This window comes from Artemia franciscana, unplaced genomic scaffold (genome assembly GCF_032884065.1).
Source record: "Artemia franciscana unplaced genomic scaffold, ASM3288406v1 PGA_scaffold_23, whole genome shotgun sequence".
In the NCBI taxonomy this organism is placed as follows: domain Eukaryota; kingdom Metazoa; phylum Arthropoda; class Branchiopoda; order Anostraca; family Artemiidae; genus Artemia; species Artemia franciscana.
The window spans coordinates 194898-220958 of record NW_027062649.1 but is presented as its reverse complement, the minus strand read 5'-3'; the positions used below and the strand labels follow the sequence as shown (position 1 = coordinate 220958).

General features: G+C 34.9%; 2 protein-coding genes across 2 annotated transcripts in view; both read left to right on the top strand.

The window, feature by feature from the left end:
- Positions 1-1451: 1451 nt before the first annotated feature.
- Positions 1452-10130, top strand: LOC136041469 (ADP,ATP carrier protein 1-like). Its single transcript, XM_065726162.1, has 4 exons — positions 1452-1704; positions 5894-6012; positions 7903-8045; positions 9399-10130. The coding sequence occupies exons 1-4, from the start codon at positions 1536-1538 to the stop codon at positions 9871-9873; spliced, it is 906 nt and encodes a 301-aa protein (XP_065582234.1). The 5' UTR covers positions 1452-1535; the 3' UTR covers positions 9874-10130.
- A 9187-nt stretch (positions 10131-19317) lies between these two features.
- Positions 19318-26061, top strand: part of LOC136041433 (putative ankyrin repeat protein RBE_0220) — an 8976-nt gene continuing 2232 nt past the window's right edge. The window contains exon 1 of the mRNA XM_065726101.1: positions 19318-19655. Within this exon, the coding sequence (XP_065582173.1) occupies positions 19392-19655 (264 nt within the window). The 5' untranslated portion in view covers positions 19318-19391. The remainder of the gene's footprint in view (positions 19656-26061) is intronic.

Below are 26061 nucleotides of genomic sequence, written 5' to 3'. Positions count from 1 at the left end.
CTTATAAATGTGAAGACCTTGACCAAATCCCACTTATAGGGGCTTTTGAGGTCTCGGAAATCTGTTCCAAGATTCAGGGCAGATAAATGAAGCTTCCAGAAGTTAAACCAAGGATAAAATATCCCTCTATTAGCTGTTTTTAAGTTTCTATCTCTGTTCCTTCTGTGGCCTATTCTAAGGCTTAAGACATTGCATAAAGCTATACCTTTTATAATCTTGGAAAACAATAAAATTGTCCGTAATTTCGGTTTGAGTCGGATTTTCTTCTACTCTAGGTTCTGGACAAAATGGATAAAGATTGAATGAATGATAATTAAATATATTATATATTGAATGGATAAGCCCCTTTAGGATTCTTCGCTGTTTAAAATTTGTTGGGTTTTGTGTCATTTTAGATGTTAAGTTGGTTACTCTTTTTATTTGTATTTTGTCTAATTAAATTTGAACATACAAATATTCCAAAGAAAATACAGCCTAAAAATATCTCCCCGTGCCTCCACCCATCACTGCTACTTACTTTCTTTGCTCCTTACTTTCAGTTAAAAAAACTTGTTTTTTTTTATTTAATTTCTGTCAAAACCCGGGACAACAGTGGAAGGATGGGACAGGAGAATATTAACCACTTCAGATTTTGAAAAATATTCTTCCGATATATTTATTTAAAAAATTGTAAATTCGCGATTTGCTTTTGTACCTTCATTAACAAGATTTCCTCACCCCCACAGACATTTTTCGTGAATTGGCACCATTGATGAAAACTATGTTTAGTAGTCGTTTTCTTAAGTTTTCCTATTGTACCACTTTGCTAGCTATACAAATGAACATTCTCCTTTTGATCTTCTGGAACCAAATCTCGGGTTTGAAATACTCAGCGTTGAGCTTGTCTATTCTCTTTCAGAACTTTTTCTATCTCCTTGTCAGGGGCGAATCTCCAGCATTTTTATTGGGGGGGGCAAGAGGGGTCCATATCCGGATAGTCAAGGGGCATGGAATATATAATAATTTTTTCACCACATTATTGGCGGGCGACTGCCCCCCGTGCCTCCCCCAAACGATGTCCCTGCTCTTTGTGTACAATAATTATAAGTAATTTGCTTTAAATTTTTAACCATTTACAGTTTTTTATTTCTCATCCGATTAAATTCCTGTCATAATAGGTCATCTTTTCTCAAAGGTTACATTTTCTAAAGAGGTTACTTCTTCATTGCATAATATTGTAACTTTAACAGGTCGATATAACGGTCATGTGACAGACACTGTATTGCAATTTTTTCGAATATCGATACCAAAGAAATTAAGTATTTTTCTTTAAAACAATCTATGATTACAATAATATTTTAAACGTACTAAAATATATTAAAAAATAAAGAAACATAGTTTCTGTTTTTCTTAAATTTCTAAGCAAAAATTTTTCATCTGGCATTCAATCGATACTGGTATCAATTTGTATCGAAGAAAATATTCGCCATGATTCTTTCTCAGTCGGCTAAGTCCAGTTGGTGCGTTAGGACTAATTTTTCAAAAAATTACTGAAAATGGCAACCAAGAAGCAAGCGGATCCCCTCTCTTTTCTAAAGGATTTTATGGCCGGTGGTATTTCCGCTGCAGTTTCTAAAACTGCTGTAGCACCTATTGAAAGAGTCAAGCTTCTTTTGCAAGTCCAACATGTGTCTAAACAGATTGCAGTTGACAAACAGTACAAAGGTAAAATCTATTTTGTATATTAGTTAGTCTAGGTAAAGTTTAAATTAGGATTTGTTGATAATCTTGGTGGGAGATTCTTTTTTTAGCTAGCTTTATTACAAAACAAGATGGTAAAATTCTAGTCAGACTGGCATACTTTTTGCTAATTTGGCTAGTAGGCCTAGTAAGGTTAGGAAAAAAACTTTCAGGGATAAATGGAGAGGCTAAAGCATGTTCTGGGAGGGAGAGGGTATTTTGAATTAGCTAGTCTACCTACCTCCACTCTTTATTTTACTGAACTGGAATTTTATAAAATTATCCTCTGAATAGGCCTAATCCTTTAAATAATTTACATAAAGTTAGTTTTTTTGCATTGAAACTAGAAAAACTGGTAAAATTCTAGTTAATTGACTTCTTGCTATCTCAGAAAGGGCTTAGGTTAGGAAAATGAAACTTTCAGGGATGGGTCTACTGGTTAAAGTATCTCCTGGGAAGGTATTTTAAAGTACCCACCTCCACTCCTTCTCCCCCAAGAGGATCCTAAAATTTGCCTACATGTCAGGTTTGAATTTTATTTTTAGGTTTTGAATTTTACATGTCAGGTTTGAATTTTAACCTATTGAAATTTTGACAAAACAACATTTTACCTGAATTTTCAGTTACTAGTTGCTTCTTTTCTGCCTTTAGTTCTGAAAATGCTATTCCTGTTATTTGAGCAGAATTATGAGGCATATCAATGGTTTTTTGTCAAAATTTAGGAAATGTAGTTGCATATCTTGAAAACCATTATAAAATAGAATTGAGCAAAGTTACGAAGCTGAAAACAACTTTGTTGTACTCTAATTAAGCAGAAAATCTATTTTGCAAGGTTTCACTTTTAGGTAAAATTAGAGTAAACAGTATTATTGGCTTTCAAATAAAGTAGATATATCTCTTGATGCCTTTTGTAATGCTCTTTACAAATATAATAATCGTTTCCACCAGAAATTTAGATTAAAGCACTTTTTGACCTCTTAAAAATGACCTAAATATGGGGTATAAAAAGGCTTAAAACATTGGTCTCAAATTTTATAACATTGGACTCACTTACCGTTTCATTATAAATCCATTTTTTAATGATATATTATCCACAATCATTGATTTTCCACGATTAAATTGGATAACTAAATTTTACCAATAATATGGCGTTTTCTTCTTCTTTGTCGTCGAAATTTCAATCAAAGCATGCGTTTTTCTGTCTTTTTTTTACAAAATAATAGGATATTGTGAAATCCCAAATCTGTAATAGTTTGGAAACAAATTTGGGCTATATATTTGCACATCAGGGAGGTGGGGGTAAAGCATAGCATATATTAAATACGTAAACTAACCATTGCTGTATTTAATATAGTTAAATTTATAGCAAACAGTATAACTGGCTTTCGTATTTTTGACCAAAAACGCATGCTTTTGTTTAAAATTCCATGTCAAGGAAGAAATAAAACATAACATTGGAAAAATTAATTTATCCAAATTAATATTGGAAAATCAGTGCTTGTGGTTTATATAACATTCAAAAAATGGATTTATAATGAAACAGTAAGTTTAAGATCAATGTTATAAGTTATTTAAGATTTGTTCTTAATGTTCTTAGTCATTTTTATAGCCTACCCCATATTTAGGTCATTTCTAAGAGGTCAAAAAGTGCTTAAATCTGAATTTTGGGTAGAAGCAATTATTATATTTGTAAAGAGCCTAAAAAAAGGCATTGAGTGGTATATTCACTTTATATGAAAGCCAGTAATACTGTTTGCTCATATGTTACCCACTTTTATAACACGCATGTTTTCAAAGGTCAGGGCCCTCTAGAGGGAGAAGGAGTGGAGGTAGTTGCTTCAAAATACCTTCCCGTGACATACTTTAGTCTGCATATTCATCCCTGAAAGTTTCATTTTCCTAACCTCAACCCTTTCTGAGATAGTAAGAAGTCAATTAACTAGAATTTTACCTAAATTAGTCCATGAGCCCTGGAGACAGCAGGTCAAAATCTGTATTCTATATTTATTTAATTAACGTTGTTTGAGGGTGTTTTTTTAGTTTTATCATGTTGAATACATACAGAAGTAGCAGGGCTCATGGACTATGCTTTGCTCTATAGTTAATGTTACCTGTAAGCAAGTCTACTTTGTGCATTTTTAGTCTCATTAGAAGGGATTTTAGAAAGCTAAAAATTGGGTGTGCTTCTCTAATAATGACAAAGAAACAATATGCAATCATCAAAATTTTGCTATATGCAGTAATACGCACTTCAGACAGCTTGTGATGAAACTAAACATTTACTAACCTAAGTCCTATTCAGAGCCTAAATTATGTCCTAGCTTGGAAGGTGTTTTCAAGCTCCTATACCTACATTTTAAATTCATCAAAAGATAGGAATCAGGCCAGCCCATACCTAACTAACTAAGGTAAGGTTCCAAGTCTTTACATACCTCTGCCAGTTTTTTGGTGTTTTTCCTTGTTGTGCCTTTTCCAGGCTCTAGCTTTCCTTTTGATTATTCTCTTTGCATCCATTGTGAGGACCAGAAATGTGTTTGGCTCTGTTTAGTAGATGGCATGGAAGTACTTTTTTCTCAGTTGATAAGAGGGCTTCCTTAACATTTGTCCCTGATATGTTGATATCAGAAATGATGTTCTGACCAATTTACTGAGGCTAGTTATGTATTGCTTGGTATTCAATAAAGTATGAGGACAAAGATTAGGATGCAGACAACTATTCAAGGATGACTAAGTGGTCATCGTTGCTGACTGGAGGGTATCTGGATTGCTCAAAATTACATGATTCAACAAGGAATTATTCTCGTCACCATGATGCCTCGTTGGCTTATCAACTGTTTAATGAAGGAAGTTATCAGATAGACAAGACACAAATGGTGGGTCTACATTACTAGATACTGCATGACCATCAACACACTTGATTGATGGGAAATTGAAATCACCAATAATTATCAGATCTGGTACAACCATGGGTGATAATGAGGATGCCATTTCATCAGGGATCGTTTTGAGAAATATTTCACAATTGTCAAGACTGGGTGCACTAGGGCTTCCATGTCCACACCCAATACAGTTTTTTTTTTTTTTGAAAAGAAATATCAAGTCTTCTTCTGTAGTTTGGCTGGCCCAGATTAGTGAAGCACTGAAGTCCAGAGACGTGCAATGAATTTAAGGCCCTTTCTTATATTTGTGTATTAAGACCTTAGAGCAAATCTGTGAAGCATCAACCTCTCTCTTTTTGACTCATTTGAACAGTGCGTCTAGGCTTATTTTAAGGTTTTGTTGTTGTAATGTGCAGGTTTAAATTGGCAGTGTCCATTTGAGGGAAAATAGGCGGAGATAGTTACCTCTCCAGGGGATCGTGGTGGCTCTGGATTCATTCCTTGGAGGTTTGGCCCTTTTTTGTCTGAAAAAATGATTGAACTTAGGACTATGTGAAAACTGAATAATTGATCCAAAAAGTTTGCCAATGCTCAACAGTCTTGAAGCCCCTGACTCCTTACATCTTGTAAGGTTTTAAATTTTCTTGAAAGATAGTTGTGATCTGTAAGCAAAAGCTGAAATTTCATTTAAGGCCCGACATAACTCCTGAGAACTTCCTCTGCAAAGCCTACATTAATAGAAGAAGATTTTGGCAAAGAAATGAATATTTTTGATAAAAATAGAGAATGAAAAGTGCATCCTGTTTAGTAATTAGTAATATTTCATTAGGAAATCGTCATGGAATATCTGTAGGCCGACCATTAGTCACTCCCCCTTAGCCCTCCTGTCAATAACTTTCACCAAATGGGGTTCTTCTTTTAATATTGGTCTGGAGAATTTACTGGAAAAATTGAAAAACAGGGACCTCAAAATTTTCCATAGGCCATGTTTTGATATAGCCAAGCCAGTAATATTGTTTTTGGGCTTTTGCTTTGCTAAAAAAAAAAAAAAAAAACCTGCTAGGCAATGTGTTAATTTTAGACAGCTTGGGATTTATATTATTACCAACCTTATTATTTTTTTCTCTTAACTCTTCATTTGTATTTGCTCTAAGAATTGTGTTTTTCATTTATAACCACAAATTGTAATTTTTTCAGTTGTGTTGCTTAGTGCAGTTGGGACATTTTAGGTAAAAATCTGCATAATTAAAAGAAAATATGTAAACTTCTTATTGATTACTAATTTGTTATTTTAGGCATCATTGACTGTTTTGTAAGAATTCCAAAAGAACAGGGTGTTCTTAGCTTCTGGAGAGGCAACCTCGCCAACGTTATTCGATATTTCCCAACCCAGGCTCTGAACTTTGCCTTCAAGGTAATCTTTTGTTGATTTATGTGTTTTTTTTTTATTCAATATTTTCTTGTTCTGTAAAGGAGCAACATTAGAAGAGAGCCTAAGCTCAAATTTTAGAAATTTTTTTAGGATTCATTTCTTTTCTTTTGAAAACTATTTAGCACTCAAAACCTACTGTTATTCACGTTTTGAAGGCTCTAAGACATTTTCTGGAGTACCAATGTGCCTAGAGTCATGGGTGCTCATATGTCTAACACTTGAGGAAGGAAGGGATCAAAATATGAAAAGAAGTACATTTTCATTCCATTACGTTTCAAGGCAGGGTTTATAGAACAATATAACTACCCCTTTCCCTGTGTGAAGGAGTTTTTATACCAGTTTAAAGATGAATGAAACATTAGATTTGATTAATCAAAAGTCTAATCCTAGTGATTTTTGCTGCATAATTTACAGTTAAAAAATCATTATTAACTATAGTTAATTGATTTTGCATCCTACCTGTTCATTAGTAATTATGAAGATGGTAGAACAAAAGAAAAAAAACGTACCGTTATCACAAACTGGTTTCACTGGCCAATATCAGTACTGACAAACATAACACAGTGGAGTGTCCATTTCCAAAAAAATTAAATGCTCTTTGCTTTTTCTGAATGCACCCTTTATCATGTTTTTGTGCCATTTCTTCTCTGCTTTTTGTCTCGTTTTGTGAAATTTGTCATATGTATTATAATTGTTACTGATAAATAATTTCAATTGTCACTGCCATGTCTAAACGCCCCGAGATAATTGCCAAAGCCGTCTGCTAAGCTACTCTCAAAGGGAGAATCAAAATAGATCAGAAGCATCTAAGTTGGATTGACTGCCCAAAAAATAATATTGATTTACCTGGATATGGGGTGGGTCTTTTCTCAAAAGTTCATTTTTTTATAGCTTAATTCCTACTTATTTTGCGTGCTTTATTCCTTTTTACATTTTAAATAATTTGACTTGGAATCTGAAAAATAAAGCTTAAGTTCGAAAAATACATAATGCCCCTCCACCTACATTTTCGTCAATTATCATTCCCCATAGATTACAGATAAAAATAACTCAAAAGTGTACCTAGAAAGAGCTTAAAAAAGGGCTTTGTAGGGGTATTGAATGGCTTTATCTATGTAACGTTTTTAGAAATTTTAATAGTTTAAAATAATGAAAAAAAATGTTGCTAAATTCATTAATATTCTTGGTTTATTTCCGAATCATAACTCAAACCTTAATTTTGTAATGTTTTACCTTTTAATCCTTTTTTAATTTCCAGAATAAAGCTTCCTGATAAACAAAACGTGTCGTTTTTTTTATTATTTAAACTTTATATAAAATGAATATTGTGGAAAATTAAGCAGCCTTTCCTCAAATGGTAATCTTTTTATAGATTGAACAATCCATGCATACAAAAAATGCACACTGGTAATTGATTAATTGCACTGATTTACTGTGTTTTTGTGTATATGGGGGAGTATTGCCTTCAAATTTTATTGGAAATCAGCATTATCAGAAATACAATTTTGGGTTTACTGACAAATTTTTGCCTTTGCAAGTGTATTTCAAGCAAAGTATTTTTACCTTTTGGCTTATTGTTTCGAGAGATGAGGCAGATATTACTATTGTAGTAATTGTTGACCCACCTTTAGGTAGATCATTGTAAAATATATAGAAAAAGGGGAATAAATTTCAGTTTTTGCTGAACTAATTTTTTCTGTTGTTTTGTTGTTCCTCTTCAAGGAAAATAGATATCTGCAATGAACTAATGAAAATGATGAGTCTTTTAACTTGGACAATGATAAACCGCCTCTGCAGTGCAACTGATGCATCATTAATTTCACAAGTTGGTTGTTTTATGAACAGTCTTTTATTATTATTATTATTTTTTAGGATGTATTTAAGCAGATTTTTATGTCTGGAGTTGACAAGAAGACCCAATTCTGGAGGTGGTTTGGTGCCAACTTGGCATCTGGTGGCGCTGCTGGTGCAACCTCTCTGTGCTTTGTCTATCCCCTCGATTTTGCTCGTACCAGGTAAGTTCAGTCAACACTTCGGTAGGGGAACCAAACGCGTCAGGGATTTTTGAATAAGATGATTATCTCAGTTTCTCCGTCAACACCAGGAGACATCTCAAGGGAGGGGTAATGGGTTGGAAGACTTTTTTCAAGACAAGCTGTAGTATTTCTGAATTCCACATTTTGCTTTATAACAAGAGGAAGGACAAGTAAGCCACCTCCCGATTTTCAGGCTCAATTATTCAAAGATTGTACTTTAAAATCTGAGTTGCAGATAGGGTCCAAGTAGAAGCTAGACTATTTTTGTCTTCAGTAATTCAAGATAATTTCTGCAATTTGAGGAATTGTAGATACATGGAATACGTCCAATCCAAAGTAAATAAAAAATAATGCTGGATGAACATTTTACACTTTATTTCAATCAGGAAGACAAAAATGAATTATAATTTGAAAAAAATGATTATAATTACTTTGAAGGTAATTCAGGAAGTTGTCAAAAGTGATTCAACATTAGTCACTAAAACTAATTAATAATTCAAACTTAATAAATATCAATTGTGCTCCCAGGACTCCACTTGAAATCGATGAAAATTGTCATCAAAAAATAAAAGCGAAGTTATATGCTTTTAAATCATTATTACAAGCTTGTCTATAATATACAATGTGAGGAATATAAATTTTCCGACGCTAGAGCATAAGTACAACCTACAATATTTCTGTATTTGTGAAACAGACGGGATTTCAGTAAACTTGAAATTAAAAAGAAAATGTAAATTCAATTGGCCAAAAGGTTAAAATTTTGTTGATCTCAATTTAAAATATGAAATTTAGGTAATTTTACTTAAATTATTAAATTATTTACTTTTATTTAAAGTATTTAAACTATTATTGAATTATAATAATTATGTTATTATAATGTAGTTATTAAATTATTTATTTATTAAACTATCAATCATTAAATTTTAATGATCCATGCATCAAATCAAATGCAGATACTAGCTTTTTTTCGTTTTTTTTTCAAGTTAGCCTCTGAATGTTTTTTCCTTTTTAATTCAAACGTTAAAATCTCATTAATTTACTACCCAGAATCTTTGGGAATAGTCATGCTCCCAATTAAAGGTCCTGACACTTTAGCTGCACAACTTGTATTTTGATAGCTTTTCTTAGAGCAAAAAGAACTGCTAGCGAAGTTGAAACCTGCTGATTAGTATTGCTTCTTTGCCACCCCACTTTTTGTACGGCGGGCTGCAATATTGTCCTAACCTTACTTCTTTCTCTAGAAAAAATTTGAATTCTTCAAAACATTCTCATTGTGGATAGTTGTATGGTGTCAATTTGTTTGTATCATTGTTTATTTATTTTTAATTACAGGTTGGCTGCCGATACTGGTAAGGGCGCTGCTGAGCGTGAATTCAGTGGTCTTGGAAACTGTTTGGTAAAGATCTTCAAGAGTGATGGGTTAACTGGTCTCTATCGTGGTTTTGGAGTATCCGTCCAAGGTATCATCATCTACCGTGCTGCATACTTCGGTTTTTATGATACAGTCCGTGGTATGCTGCCACCTAAGCAGAACCTCTTCATCAGCTGGGCTATTGCTCAGTGTGTCACCACTGTGTCTGGCATTGTCTCATACCCATTCGACACCGTCCGTAGACGAATGATGATGCAGTCTGGTCGTGCTAAAGGCGACATGATGTACAAAGGCACCCTTGATTGCTGGGCCAAAATCTACAAGAGTGAGGGAGGAGGTGCTTTCTTCAAGGGCGCTCTTTCCAACGTCTTCCGTGGCACTGGTGGCGCACTTGTCCTCGTTTTCTATGACGAGCTTAAAGTGCTTATTGGTTAGGAAATATGCTGTTAAATTTAGATACTAGAACGAATTTTATGAGAATAATATTTGTATAAATTGGAAGATTGGTGCGTGAACCAGTGACATAGTGTGAAGATCGAATAACTAGTGAGAATTGCTACCATCTTTTGGTAAAAATTCGTTGCTGTTGGCAGTGTTCATATGCTGCTTCTAAAAATGCCATTGGCATTCCTTACTGGTGTATGTATTTTTGTATGTACGCCTAACAAAATAAAATAAAAATAGAAAAATTATTCCGCCTTTTTTGTTAGTTAATTTCTGTTTAGTATAAAATGTATTTCCATTTATTCTATACATGCACTTACACACATCTATTTATATAAATGTATATATGTATATATATATATATTTCCAGATTTAGGTATGAAGACCAAAGATTTATATGCCCTCACTGGCTCAAGTCTCCTGTGCAAGCTTTTGGTATAAATTTTACCTGTTTTCATATAGTCTTGATGGTTCAACTCAAGGCAACGATTTTGCTATCGTTCGATAGCTAATTTTTAGCTTGTAAAATGGTCAGGGTTGACAAAACATGCAAAATTAGGGAGTATATTCTACTTTTTAATCAAGTTCAGGTAATTCGCTTAGAAAAAAAAAATCAAGGAATGTAGCAGTTACGGCTCGACGGATGCTCAGATCTAAACCAAGCAAATTGAAAGATAAGTATCTTTACCATGTAAATTACCGCTGTAGGTTTGTCGCTAAACTCTGTTTCACAGGAAATACAAGCCTTAAACATGTATGTAATAACAGGCAAAACTTTAAGTTAAGATTTAAGATTTTAAGTTAAGAGTTAAGATTTTTATAGACAAATTGCTTTGACCAAGTTTGCTTTTACCATGCAATAGTTAAGGAAAGAAAAAGAAGAAAGACGAGCACAAGCACCTCGCACTTGATTGTGCTACCTTGTACTTGACGCAAAAAAAAGTTGCCAAGTTGTGCATCTATATGATACATCTTTTGTGTGCGATCAGGAGCTAGCACAAAATAGCTGAAAAAGCTAGCTTCTTGTATTTCTTACATTATACAATTAGGCCAACTTAGTGGTGAGCGACTAATCACTGCCGCGATTAATTGCTAGGCTTGATTCTGAATCAAGTAGGGACGTTGAACATCGTTTTGATCAATCAAGATAAGACGAGTTTGAACGATTCTATAGGCTGAAATTCACTTACTTAACCTGATCTCTGCAGACAGGAAGTCTGCAGAGGTATCCTTCTTTTCTAATTCCTTCCTTTTTCTAATTCCTAGCGTTGGCTAAACAATAAAATATGATAGAAATAATTGTGGAAGTTGACATCCATTGCGTTTCAAGAAATTACTTATCTACTTTTGGAATTTATTTCATTCGTCTAATCTATGCAGTTAGGGTAAAGGGTATGAGTAACATAGAAGATTGGGAACTAACGTTAGTGACACAAAACTATCAACACCATCTAGTATTTGGTGACATTTGGCATTTTCCCTAGTTTGTAATAAGAATAATCAATTTATTTTTTATGATAGGCAAAATTAGGATAGCGATTAATGTCTGAGTTCAGTTCCTGACAAAAAAAAAGATGATTACGAAGCTAGTGTCGCCGAAAGTTAGAAGGCGTTGATAGTTTTTGTCGACACTAGCACCAGTTTCCAGTCTTGGAAGTTACTAAAAGTCTTGTTGAGGGGTTCATTTACAGAAAAATTCGTGCAGGAATTACGTCCGTTTTCGTGCTTCAAAATGTTTCTAGCTTTCCGCTACGATTTGGTCTAATCACGACGGATTTTTGGTGGCTAGGTTTTTAAATGAATAAAACCATGACAAAGGAACAACAAAATCTGTTGCTTCACACTGAACTACTTTCTTTCTCTGTCTTCTGTATCTCCTTCACAGTATAAGGACTAAAGCGATAGCCAAATCAGCCCACATTCTTCTTTTAGAACTTGTCTTCATCCATGCTGATGCATTTATTTGAAAACTGCCCCAAAACGTAGCGTTTACTGGGCCCTTATTCGAAAATATACGGACGGATTTCCGCGTGTATTTTCACACTGCGTAAAGGAACCATTTGACTTATTCAGAACATCATCTGCTTGTTTTACAGTCCCTTATAGCGTAAAACAAACTTGTCATAATAGCTCAGAAACAACCATGTAACATAAAGCTACTCCCTGAATTCTAGCAAGTACTTCTCATTAGGCAGTTAGTAGATTTCATTAAAATGGCGAAAAAATTTTTATGTAGTTTTGGCCAGTCCGGCTTGTCTTGTTTAGTGGCTGGGGGACCGAGTTGGAACTTTTAGGATGAACAATTATTGACGAAAACGAAATATTGACCTTTCTTCATTGTTCTCATGTTGAATAAAAAGCACAAAACTCTTAAGAACACTTTTAGATGCTTTTATGGGCAATTTTTGTTTTTCTCCTAAGAAACATTTTAAAGCTTGATTTTTCACCGGCAAGGATTTATATTGTGGTCAAGGTTAATTGAGATAGCAGTATTTTCAAAGCCCCATCGATCTCAAAGTGCAATTAATTTTCGGAGTATTGGTTCACTTTTAAAAAATATAGAAGAAAACGAATTACAGAAAAAGTGGGAAATCTAGCACAAAAATTAAAATCCCACCTATTCTGCGTACTTAAAGTTGATGCGAAGACATGAAATTTGGAAGAAAGTTTTAATTCCGAAATAGGGTTTCCTTCATACTAGCACAAACACAGTCTTTTTTCACCTCCACTCTTCTCCGTTTATCATTCCCTTTTTAACCAGGTCTCCAATCCTATATAAAGAAATAGCAGCGATAACAAAACACCGGAAATTAGCTTGAGTGTCTAATCTGGTAAGAGATGATCACGTCCAATACTGATAAATGTAAGAGCCCTTAGCTTCTAAAAATAGTGCCGGATAAAAACAAGAAGGACACTATTAGGATCGCCTTGTCTGAAACCCCTATATAGGAAACTTACCGTCCCTTGACTTGAAAATCGAGAAAATCTATTTGCTTGAAACACAAGAAAGTTGCTTGAACTACGATATTCTGCATATATGGCATTTTTTCTTTTCTTCTTCTTTTCCTTAGATAGCGGGGCACTGGAACATCGTAGAGCTGTTTAATGGTTTAATTTAAAGGATATTGGTGCAGTTAAAAACTTCTAGTAATAAAAAAAAACAATATAATCAATTTTTTATGTAAAACTGCATTTTTCATGTACAAGATTGATAAATGACGTCATAATCCTAGGTACTATTAAAGAACGAACTATAGCCCATATTAAGAGATTATTTATAGGTTATAAATTGGGATTGTGCAAGTTTCGTGGGTAATATGGCTTTTAAGATAACTGACACCTTGTAAAAAAACAAACCGTGAAAAATAGTAATAATATTAAAGAATACTATTAAAGAGCTATTTCAGATCAATTCTTCCCATTCTTTACCTTTTGTATCGGTATGAGCGTTGGATAGTCAAAGGGGGCTCTTTGCACTAAATCACCACCCATGACAGAATATGGGTAAAATTTTAAGCAGTATATAATACACAGCTGATTATTTGGAGAAATTTGAGAAGGAGGGGGGCATTAAACTGAAACTACTCTTAGACGCCATTTTTTTTAAACAGACCGAGACGATTATACGTTCAATCGTTGATTGTTCATAATGCAGACTACTTCTGAGTGACTTTTTTACAAGTACTGCTGCGCTGTATAATGTCTTTTCTTCGTCAAACTTAGAAAAAGCTCTTAACTGATCCGTAACTCCAGAAATTTTCCCAGACTTGCTGATGTACGACTCTTGTACTAAAACAATATAATAGATTTCGTAATGTTGGGCTTTACGAAGTTCATTCTTTGACGTGATTTGGAATTAGCCGTATTTTCAGCACCATCGACTTTTTCAGTGGGCTCTAAAACAAGACTGTAAGATTCATTGTCTTTGATAGCACTAGAATAAGACTTCATTGGACTCTTTGGAGGGACAGTTAGAGGAATTTGAGATAGCTTCGTTATTTTCATTTGTAGGGAATCTGTTCATTTCAAATAATCATTTTCTTTCCTTAGCAAACTAGTATTTTCTTCACAGATTGGGTGACACAAGAATTGTAGGCGGTTGCAGATTTGAATTGTCTTCAATTTTCCACGAGGCTTTTTTTTTCTAAAGCGTCTTTAAGGGTGGCAAATTAATATTACTCATTTCCAGTAACCCAATCACTTTTTCTTCGGAAGACATCTCAGCTTCAGGGCAGCTCATGACGTCAAACGATAACACGGACTTAACTTTGGAGCCGCTCTAGCCAGCCAGAGTTTCGGATAACATTGAGTAGAGGAAATTTTAATTTGGTTCTATTAAAGTTCTTGTTCTTTTTGGAAGTATATATTATCTACCTTAGTGTGGGTCCAGGCAGTTAACCATAAACGTTTCTTGTTAGGGCTTTTTATAAGGGCTCCTGCAATGTTTGAGAAAAAAGTGATGACATTTTCCGTAATTGCATTAAAACCATCACACTTAGTCCCATGGCAGAAAAAACTGATTTTTAAGGCAGTTGCTGACTTGCAGATAACCATGTGCTTTTGCGTAACTAAAATATTGTTGAAAAGAAGATCTTGGCCCAAAATAATTTTAAATCTTAATTGAAAGTTTTATTGGGATCAAAATTGACGAACAAAATATATGCATAATTTGAAGTATAGTTCCTAATTAAAAATAGGAAATTACTAATTTACTTCGTCGGAGTTAGATAGAAGGGAGCACATTCAGTTATTTGGCAAAAAAAGATGATGAAATTGTCACTTCAAATATACTACAAAGTTTGTCATTTCTTAGGATTAAGTTTCTAGACCTTTCTGTCCCCAACCGTATTAGTGGTGACTTGGGGCTCTTCTAATCTCCACTTAATATCGACTAGGTTTTGCTTTAAAATCCCTCCTGTATGCATAGGAGCTCGAACTATCATGGGGGAGATCGCCCCCCATCCCCTTAGATTTTTTAAGATTCTTATTATGTATTTTCATTAGAAAATCAAAAAAACATGCCCTCCCAAGATTGAGAAATAATTATGTTATGTATCTTCATTTGAGAAAATTCTTTTCCCGTCCCCAAAACCATTGTGAATTTGGCGCCATAGTTCCTCCGTGGTTGCAAGAATCCTCGGATATGCATCACGAAACATAAAATTATAGAATGTGTTTCAGATAGTATATGAACCCCGGGGCCTCAGCCGTTTCCGTGGAATACTCTTTTCCTTAAAAACGGGCTCTGGGAAATTGGACGACCTAATATACTGAAAAACTGCTGAAATTTTATTAAATCATTTCTAGACTCAGAATATCCAGTTCTGCTGTTGGCCTACTCCAAACTTTGAGAAGTGGCTCAAGATTTAAGCGATAATTTAGTAGAATAATGAAAAAGGAACACACATACTTTAGATTTGGGCAGTAAATGTAATAGTTGTGCCTTCTAAAAGAGTGTTTAAAAGTAAGTCAAATTCTAAAGGTCAACATTAGAGTCGCCGAAGTATTGCAGAGAAGAAAAAGAATTCTAAGTTGAAAGTTCAAATGATTTATTTGAATCATGGACATGTCTCGATTCATTCACAAATGACTACTTTAAATCTTTACTTAAGGCTGAATTTAGAAGAATGTCAGTGATTGTAATAAAAGGCAAAAATTTAGCCATGATATCATGAGTTACGCTGATTTTTAAGAGTCTATTTCTGAATTTGCCTCGTAATTATATGTAGAGCTTTATCAACAAATTGAGACGGAAAGACTTTTTATTTAGCATATCAGCACATAGCCAAGCTCTCCACAGAAGAGTTGAAAAAAGAAAATCTTCGTAGTGTAAGCAGAAGTTTTTCTGACAAACCTTTAGAATGACCTCACAGAGCTAGGTTATGTATTGATATTGTAGAATAAAGCTAATTTCCTTGCCTAGATTTTGTGCATGCACAATCGCAAAAAGCTCTATATAAAAGCCAGTGTAAGTCGCGGGACAGCCCCGAAATAAACCTCAAAATTATTCTGAACTAAATATGTTTATAAGTTACAGTTTATTAGAACTGATATTAATAAGATAAATAATGATATAATAAGTTACTACTACCAACAACTCACCACATAACCAAGCCGCCTGAGGTCAACACAGCTACGCATGCTCCTCTTCCCTCCCAATCTAATCAAAGCCTCCCTCTTTACACCCTCCCGGGAAGTTCCAATTTCACTTAAATCTTCCTTTACGATTACCTTCCACACCCAACCGCTGATGACCTGCTGTTTGTCTAGCCCTTGAGGGTTAGCCAAAAAGAACAATCTTTGACAATATGTCATCCTTTATCTGCAGGAAGTGCCCTAGGTGTCTCAAGCTTTCTTTCATTATAGCCCTAGAAAGTGGGATTCAACTACACTTTTAGTATAGCCTACTGTTTGAAATATAGTCAGTCAGTCGGGTGCCCAAAACAATCCATAGGTAATTTTTGGACAACATCTAGCAAATTTTCGTCCGTTTTTTTTGGAGCGCCCATGCTTCAAAACCATATTTGACTACTTTTAACACTGTAGCTTCCAATATTCTAATCTTGGTTTGCAGACTTATCTTCCTGTTCTTCCAAACTCTTTTCAACTGTGAAAAACACCATAAAGCCTTGGCTATTCTACTTTTAACATATTCAAAGCACCCATGTCTTTACCAATGATTAAATTAAAAAAAAGAAGTTTTTTTAACCGAAAGTAAGGAGCAACATTAAAACTTAAAACGAACAGAAATTACTTCGTATCTGAAAGGGACTGTTCCCTCCTCAACGCCCCGCTCCTTATGCTAAAGTTTGACTCTTTCTCTCAACTCTACTTTTTAAAACAGTAAAAAAAAACCTTGGCGTAAAGAGCGGGTCGTTGAGGAGGGACCAGCCTCTTTCATATGCGGAGTAATTTCTGTTCGTTTTAAGTTTTAATGTCGCTCCTTACTTTCGGCTAAAAAATATGTTTCTTAATTTAATTTCTGAACGTTATTGAATTAATACATGTTTTGATTTTGGCTCTCCGCACATGAATAATTAAAACGAAATTCGCATATTAATTTTTTGGCTCAATGGCTTTGTCGGAAGATTTTAAGGACAAATGGGTTGGGGGAGGAGGCCTAGTTCCCCTCCAATCTTTTGGTTACTTAAAAAGGCAACTAGAACTTTTAATTTTTACGAATGTTTTTATTAGTAAAAAGTATCCGTACCTTACGAATTAACTTACGTAACGAACTTCTATGTTTGTGTATTTTTATTATGTATATGAGAAGTTTGCCCCCTCGTTATTACCTTGTTCTATACACTAAACCTTAAATTTGTCCCAATTCTTTAAGAATGACCCCCTGAATCACAAAGGTATTAGAATGTATTGTTAAAAATTACTAAAAATACTTTAGCGTGAAGAGCGAGGTATTTAGAAGGAGATTAACCCCATCATATGCGTAATAATTTCTGTTCGTTTTAAGTTTTAATGCTGTTCCTTACTTTCAGTTGAAAAAACTTTTTCATATTTATTTTTTCATTGTTTTGTTTTAAATAATGCTAGAAAATCTTGCGCCCCCTTCATGGAAATTCTCCTCTCTCATGACACATTCCTCCAAGGAAAGGATTCCTCCTATCTCAAAATTTCGATTCGCTGACTTAGGGGAAAAAATGAGCGTGGGAAAATTTTTCGTCACTTAAAAAGACCACTAAAACTTTTAATTTCCGTTAGAATGAGCCCTCTCGCGACATTCTAGGACCACAGGGTCGATACGATCACCCCTGGGAAAAAAACAACAAATAAACTTCAACAGTAGGGTTCTCTGATACGCTAAATGCAATGGAATTAAGATTCTATGACTTTTAGAGGGTGTTTTCCCCTATTTTCCTAAATAAGGCAAATTTTCTCAGGCTCGTAACTTTTGATGGTTAAGATTAAATTTGATGAAACTTATATTTTTAAAATCAGCATAAAAACCTGTTTCTTTTGATGTATCTATTAGTATCAAAATTCCGTTTTTTAGCGTTTCGTTTACTATTGAACCGGGTGGCTCCTTACTGCAGTTTGTTACCACGAATTTTTTGATACTACCAAGGATACTAAAGCTGTCCACGTGATCGATCTTTTCGTTACACCAACGTCACCTTTTCATCTTCCCTTATCCCTAGCCTTTGCGACTTGGTCCCCTTTACCACCAACTCTGACTCTTTCTTGAAAGGAGTAAGAACTTCAATTCCAACATTCCTGCCAAATTACTGCATAGATTAATGAGAGACCATGCACCAAATCAATATTGCATGCTAATTATACTTTCCAACTAGTCTACGATATTAGTTTTGATTATTATTGCTGCTTTTTAATAGTGTTTGGCCTGACTCCAGGCTTTATACGTTCCCATAACTCCGACTCCAAAGGGCCTTGCATTAATTGTGTTATTCCGATTTCATTCAGCAAAAATTTACTAAAAATCATTACTTCTCAGCCCTGGTGTTACCACAAAGAACTGTGGAAACAAACAAGCAGATTTCTTTCACTTTGACAACGGTTTTGTTCGTAAATTTCAGATAATTATCTATTGATTCCCAAAGAAAACTTCAGCTTCAAAGAAAAGCTAAACAATCCTAAGCTGGTTCTTGTCATTTATTTTCAGCATATAATGTTGATTTTTACCCACGTGTCTTTATTTTAAATTTGGTGTTCGTTATTAGCAAAAACTTTATTAAGATACATATTCCAGGGGGTGGATCTAGAGCAAAATTTAGGAGGAGCTCCAATGTGACAAGGGTGCCAATGAGCAAAACTTTGGGGAAGAACAAAGGTGCCAATAATTCACCAAATTGCCAAATTTATTCTAAAAAAAGAGTAAAACAAAGAATAAAACAAGGAACGAAGGCACCAGAAAAATATTATGTGGCCCGGGGTCCCCCTGGATCCGCCCCTGTGTATGCCTAAGTAAGGTTCCGTCAAGTAATTCAAGCAATAAAAATTGATTTTCACTTCGTTTGGTACTTTTCTTAACAACCCGTCATAAAAGGAGTTTAGTTTAAAGGTCCTATTGCACAGCACCAGCTGGCAGACAGCCTCTTCTTTCACTTTTTATTTTCATATTTTATTGCAGTACCTTTGACGAAATAGCTGTGTAAACTTGATATTCTATCCTTAGCGCATCGTACGTCATCCAATTGGCCGCACTCTCAAGAAAATTTTCAATTTTCTTGGCGTCTGATTTTTTTCAGATAGGACGAAAATCTGGCTTCTCGCCATTAAAACCTTATCAAAGTTTATTGCTCAGATAGTAAAGTCAACTATAGGTAATAAATTTGTATTGAAATCAATGATTAAAAGTATATGAATATTTTATAGAAAATTGGTTAAAGAAAATTCCCGTTACGAGATGCTACTGTTTAAAAATAGATTTCTCCGGAGTTTAGAAGAGCTACTGGCAATATCAGTAGATTGAGTACATAGGTGCAATACATTGATTCTGAAATATATTTGGTCTGGATTTGATTTTATGTAATTAAATGGCTAACCCAAAAATACTAGAATTATATTTTGCAATTAAATCAAAAAATTATCAACTTATAAAAGACATTCTTCGAAATGGATGCAATATTGATGCACGGTTCAGAGATTCGACTGCTCTTTCGGTAGCGATACTATCTGATGACGTAGAAATTGTTGACATACTTCTTGAAGGAGGGGCAAATCCTGATCTGAGAAGCAGAGATCCCAGTGGAAGGCTTGAACCGCCAATTGTCTCAGCTTGTAGAAAAGGGAATTTTAAGGTAATAGGGTGTGATAATAGAAGCTTTATTCTTTATTTATTTTTGCTAATCAAATAAAGTTCAAAAAGGGATAAATCCCTTTATTTAGATGAAAACAGGTGCAAACGTCTAGACATTTGCACCACATATGCAGCGATCGTCATCAGTATGCGATAACGATCGCTGTATATGCGATCGAAATAGATAGACTTTGTAGCTGTTTTCACTGCCGTACTAGTAGTAATTAGTAGTTTTCACAATTATTAGTAAATAACTGGATTTACCCCATTTAAATGTTTATTTGTTCGTCATAGAAAGGCAGTGTGGTGTGAGAAAAGCATCCCTAATTTAATTCAGAGTATACCTAAAAAAATATTTATTTTAGCCACTCAAAGCATGGGCGCAATTTCGTAAGAATCCTGGGGAGGGGACGAAGCTGGGTCCAATTTTCCCAAGTCAAGTGAAAATGACAGTGAGAAATGAGCCATTATGTACCATAAAGGCAAAAGTATACTATAGAAAACTGATCAGTTTCTGTGGATGCTTTAGTTATGTAAGCCTATCTTAGTTTTGATAAGATTTTTGAAGACTGTAAACTTACTCTGGGGAGCAAACTGGGGTCAGGGGGGAAGTTAGCCCCCCCTGCTCCATAGAGAATCATGCCCCTGACTCAAATACGAAAAATTGCCCTTTATCCGCCATGTGGTGTACATACGAGAGTGTAACTTCTTCAACCACGGGTGATATGCTTCACGCAACACTCGCTATGTTTGGAGTTCGCTTGGTGTACACAATTTTGAAAAGGGGAAACTTTTCGCCCAAAGACAAACTTTTTTCTGAAAAATCGTGCTTCAAGGTTAACTGTTATTTGTCGTGATAATATATGGTCACTAATTTTCGAAATATATTTAGAAAATAAACGTTAGTTTGGTGTGTGAAGCTTCATCAAATTTTTTGTTTTTTGTTTTTATTTTTTTACAGTCAGTAGAAACACTTGTGGAGACTGGACGTTTCGATAAAAATTGGAGCTATGTGCCATTTCTGTTGTACAAAGTGCTGTTTTTATTGGCAGAATACGTGAATCAATTTCTGAACAATTTTCTGTTTTTTAGAAACAATTTGGATATAATCTTTCGAACCGTTCAAAAAATACACGTTGTTTGATTTTTGTATAATTTAAAATATATTCTTCTGTCAGAAACTTTTCTTTGCGCGACTGTTTTTTCTTCGCACGACTGTGATTTTTTTTTTTTTGTGCATGGTTACTGGTGAATTTGTCTTAGAAAAAAATTCTACAATTATGTATTCTGAACTTTGTATCTAATATCTTTTGCTCCAGCCTGCAGTTGCAATAAATTAAGTTTCTAAAAATGTATATCTATCTATTTCTATATGTATTGGGTTGAACGTTTATACTAGATTAGATTGGGTTTTTAACTGCTGATCCTGCTCCAGTGGAGCACTACCATGTGAAGAAATCCCTATTACGGCTATTAGTCCTTTTCCCCCTCGTTATTCCCATAGTCTATGAGACTCTTGTAGTGCAAATAATTCAAGGGGTCCCCAACCACATTTATAGACGAGGAATTTTTTAAAATAATTTCCCATTGCATGTGGGACAAATGTTATTTCTAAAATTTAAACAAGAGAGTTCTTGTCCTGCTTACCAGACAAAGTAAGATTTTAATATTATGTAGTTACTGGTGATCAGTGACTTCAATTCACGGAAAATTAATACATATTTTTCAAAAAATGTGATAGGGAGGGTCAAACTGTGAAATTCAGAATCTAGGAGGGGAAGGAGATAAATTTAGCATCTCTTCATTTTTTTTTTAAAGAATACCAAAAGGACATTTTTTATAAATGAAAATACTCAACATTGTTTTTTTTTTAGAATATAGGGGAGGGGTAAAAAATAAAGAGGAGGGGAGGGCAACTGTCCTCCCCATCTACCTAAATGCTGGCGACGAAATTAAGAAAAATAACCAAAAGAATTCCATAGTCTTGTTGAACTTGTCTGTGGAAAATTAGCTGGTGATTGGTTCAAATTTCAACCACGCTAATCCACTTAAGGTTTTCCTAAACCTGGCCTGGCTTTAAATATTGAGGAAAACAAGACAACATACTGTTTTCCTCACCAGCTTATTTCAAATAGAATGTCGGTATTTTCTAAAAATACCGACATTTTTTTTTCTTAAAGTAATACAATTGCCCTCCCGTTTGAAAAAAAACCCTGCTCAATTAATTGGTCTATTCCGCTTTCTTGTACCTAATATGGTCCTTCAGTTAATTAATTTTTGTTTTCCATTTTTTAGTATACCTTTGTCAAACAAAGAGATGAAAAATTTAGTTTCGATATTAAATTTTGTTTTTCTTATCTTGATGGCTAGATAAAGGAATTTCTTGAATAAATATTTCAGTATTCGTTATTAGGAATTTGAAAAACCCCAAAGTATTTTTTCAGTTTCTTGGTCTATTTTAAAGTTTATTTTCTGTAGCATACCGTCTTTTGAGTTATCGAGGCAGACCCATTTTCGTAGATCTTTCTGTATCATGACTTCGTAGACTCCGAAATACTGACTAAATTTTGGACCTGGCCTTAGTTTTACAAAATTTCAGGGGAGAGGGGTACATTTCCTTCCCCTAATTAAACCCACTGCTGCTCATTGAGACCAAATAGTAAGTAAGTTTGAAGACACTAGACTCTCTAGGTCCCAACTGGCGGTCCTGATCTCCGTTTCGTGGCCCTTCAGCCATGAAGTGTAATGGTGGGCTGGGGGCCAGTCATCATTTGCCTTCGCATACCCTTCCTGCTTAACTTCCCCAGATTTCTGCAGGTAGCCATTTAGAGCTGGGTTGACTCTGGCTGAACTTATAGAGTCGCCTCACTGACCCCTGTCAAATTCGTTCAGTTCCTTTTTAATAATAAAATAAAAAAACAACAAGTTTTTCTACTGAAAGCAAGGAGCATTAAAACTGAAAACAAACAGAAGTTATTCCGTATATGAGGGGGCCCCACTCTCCTCAATACCCCTCTCTGCATTCTAAGGTTTTTTAAAAAACTTTTAAAAAAGGTTCTGATTTTTATTACACGGCCCTTGTCTGTCAGGAATCCTTCTTAAAGGATTGATACAAAACGATGACTTTAGCGTAAAGAGCGAGGTATTGAGGTGGGGGCAGCTCACTTCATGTACGAAATAACTTCTGTTCGTTTTAATTTTTAACGTTGTTCCTTACTTTCAGCAGAAAACACTATTTTTTTATATTTAATTCATGATCGCTATCCAAATAGACCAAATAAACTTCTTTAACCGGGAAATTACCCCCGGAAAATATCATCCTCGCTGTGAATTCCCCTTTGAAAAATTCTTGCTTATGATTCCACCTGAAAAAATACTCCTTAGCATACTTTCATTTGAAGAAAGACTTATTTAATTTCTGATCCTTTTCAAGTTCATGGGGGTATCCCCCTATGTGGAAAATGTTTTCCAGAAATCCCTCCCCGGCCAATGTAAACTTTCTCCTGTAGAAAATTTATTCTGGTGATAATTCCCCCACGGATATTTTCTTCCCTGGAAGACTCCCCAGAGGATTCTAACTCATCTGAAAATTTCTCCCGGACAGTTCCCCCAAAGCATCTCCACATGCAAGATGGGGTCACCAACGAGAAGGTAAGACAAATAAAAAGAAATTTCGTATACGAATTCCGGGATATTCCTCCCTTGAAAAATTTCCCCGTAGAAAATTTATCCCTGGAAATTCACCCCCCCCCCCCCGAAAAATAAGACTTCCAAAAAAATCAAAGGCTAATAATACATAAGATGGTATTTATCATTACTTCAACCATAGATCTATGGCCAAACGCTAATCAAGAACTAGGTTTCGTTTGAAATTTCAGATATTTGAGACTCTAATCTGAAAGCTGTTGTGCTAAAAACTCCAAATCTGCTGCTAAACTGTTCCACCCGATCCCTGGAAAATCTGTTTAATAAAACTCAACAAGCTTTTTGAAACGTTTTAAATTTTTTTACAGAAAGAGGTTTTTACCAGTCGGTAAAAGGCTTCAAAGACTGCATTGTGTGTCTTTGTGTCTGATAAACCTGTTTTTGAGACTGCTGGTTAGGCAGTCTAACCAAGGAAGAAAAGGGATACGATAATAAAACTCTTTGACCGTTTACACTTGTGAATGTAAATTTTCCAATTATCATAGTCTTTTGATTAACCTAGGAACAGTTATTTTTAAGTCTATGTTTTCTGCCTTTGATTTACGGCAATTAAGAATCTGGAGTAGAGCAACCACAAGTCAGCATCGATAAATAAATGAAACCCAAAACGAACAGAAACTAGATCTACGTTGCATGGGCAACGTGAGGTGTTGTGGCAACCTTTGTTCGGCTTCGCCGAGTAAAGTGTTGTGAGAGCAATACTTTGGTTTTGTTTCCTCACTTCGATTAAACGCTGAAGTTGCTAATCTATAAGGATCTTAAAATAAATACTAAGTACAACAACTCGCAAAAGTTGCAAACCCCTTATCGCTGAAGATTGTAGCCTAACAGCCGATTATTACTTATAAGTCCCCTATACGTCTTACCGCTGGAATTAAAATGGTCTTACCATCATTAAATAAATAAAAAAAATTTGCTGCAAGTAAGGAGCGACATTAAAACTCTGTTTTCCGTTGTTTAAAACTCTGTTCTGGCTGAACTCCATAAGTTCAGCCAGAGTCAACCCAGCTCTAGATGGCTACTTGCTAAAATCTGGGGAAGTTAAGCAGGGAGGGTGTGCAAAGGCACAGGATGGCTGAACCCCCAACCACCATTACACTTCACGGCTGAAGGGCCACGAAACGGACATCAGGACCGCCGGTTGGGACCTTGAGAGTCTAGTGTCTTCATATTTAGTTACTATTTCGTCTCAATGAGCAGCAGTAGGTTTAATTAGAGGAAGGATATGTACCCCCCCCCCTGCATTTTGTAAAACTAAGGCCAGATCCATAACTTAGTCATTATTTCCAAGTCTAAGCATTCACTTACTGTGCATTAGCACAGTAAAACTGTTGAAAAGTGAATTTTGTGATTATCAATTATAGAACATAACAAAAAGTGGCCAACTGTAAAAATCATTAAGGTCAGGGAGCAATAGTAAAAATAGTAAACGTTGGTTTTCTGCTTTTTATCCCATTCTTATTCACCTTTTATGTTCCATTCTTGTTGGTTCTTTACTTTCTCTTCTGCTAAAATACTTCGTTTATTAGCCTAAAAAAATCAGGGCTAGAACACAAAATACAATAGAAATCAGATTCATTTTTGGCTTTTTACCAAAAAAACAAAAAACAATCGAACTAAGTTTTTTATTCAACCCGAATTCTGAGATCCTATTTCTCCTCCTGTCCTTTTTAAATATGGTTACGTTTCCCTTAGCCAATTCAAATTTGGGAGAGTCCATTCTTTCATGATATTATTTCAATTAAAAGGTTCAACTTCGCTGAAACTTTCCCCCTGACTCTTCCCTCAGAAAACCTACATATATTAAATGGAGTCCCAGACGATAAAGTAAGACAAATCAAACAAAGTCCGTATATGAATTCTAGAAAGTTCCCCGTGTAAAATTTCAGCTGGTAAGTTCACCCCAGGAAATTTCCCTTTTAATGGAAAGCCCTACCGAAAAATGTCTATATTACCCAATAACGCGAATATCATATGCAAACAATGGGCAAATTTCACAGATTACAGTCCATTTCTGGGAAACTGTGGGGAGCCACGCGACCCCCAAAAGCATAATTATTGGACCTTGCAACTATGCTGAACAAAATGGTTGTCTCAAAATTTTCACCAGAAGACTTTGACAAACGAGGGTCGTAGGAGAACGACTAGATGCCATGAATGTTTTTGATGACTTAAAAAGGGCACTAGAATTTCTCATTTCCGCCCATTGAGCAATTTCTCGATCTTCTAGGAAAATTTGTTCGATACGAGCACCCCTGGTAAGAACAAAGAAAAAATAAATATGCAACCGTGATGTTCTCTGATACGCTGAATCTGACAATGTGATGTCTGTTAAGTTTCCGTGACTCTTTGGGGGTGTTTTCCGCCTTTTTTCAAAAGTCAGGTGAATTTTCTCAGGGTCATAGCTTTTCATGGGTAACATCAAACTTAATGAAGCTTATATATCTTGAATCAGCATGAAATACCAATTCTTATATTATGTATTGCTATCAAAATTCCATTTTCTAGAGTTTCGGATACTGTTGGGCCAATTCGCTCCTTACTCGCAGTTCGTTACCATGAACTCTTTAAAAACGATTCCAACTTTTTTTTTTTTAGTTTATTTCATTTGTAATTTTCAGCCTTTCAGGTAGGCTATAAAACATAGAATATTTATTACTTAGAGAATGCAGAAAAAGTTTCCAGGCTTCTAGCATTTGCTA

Bases quoted from the DNA above. Each gene is read 5' to 3' on its own strand.
- LOC136041469 (XM_065726162.1), top strand. From the start codon at position 1,536: ATGGCAACCAAGAAGCAAGCGGATCCCCTCTCTTTTCTAAAGGATTTT. The intron at 1,705-5,893 runs GTAAAATCTATT...TTGTTATTTTAG, and splicing joins AGTTGACAAACAGTACAAAG to GCATCATTGACTGTTTTGTA. The intron at 8,046-9,398 runs GTAAGTTCAGTC...TTTTAATTACAG, and splicing joins CTCGATTTTGCTCGTACCAG to GTTGGCTGCCGATACTGGTA.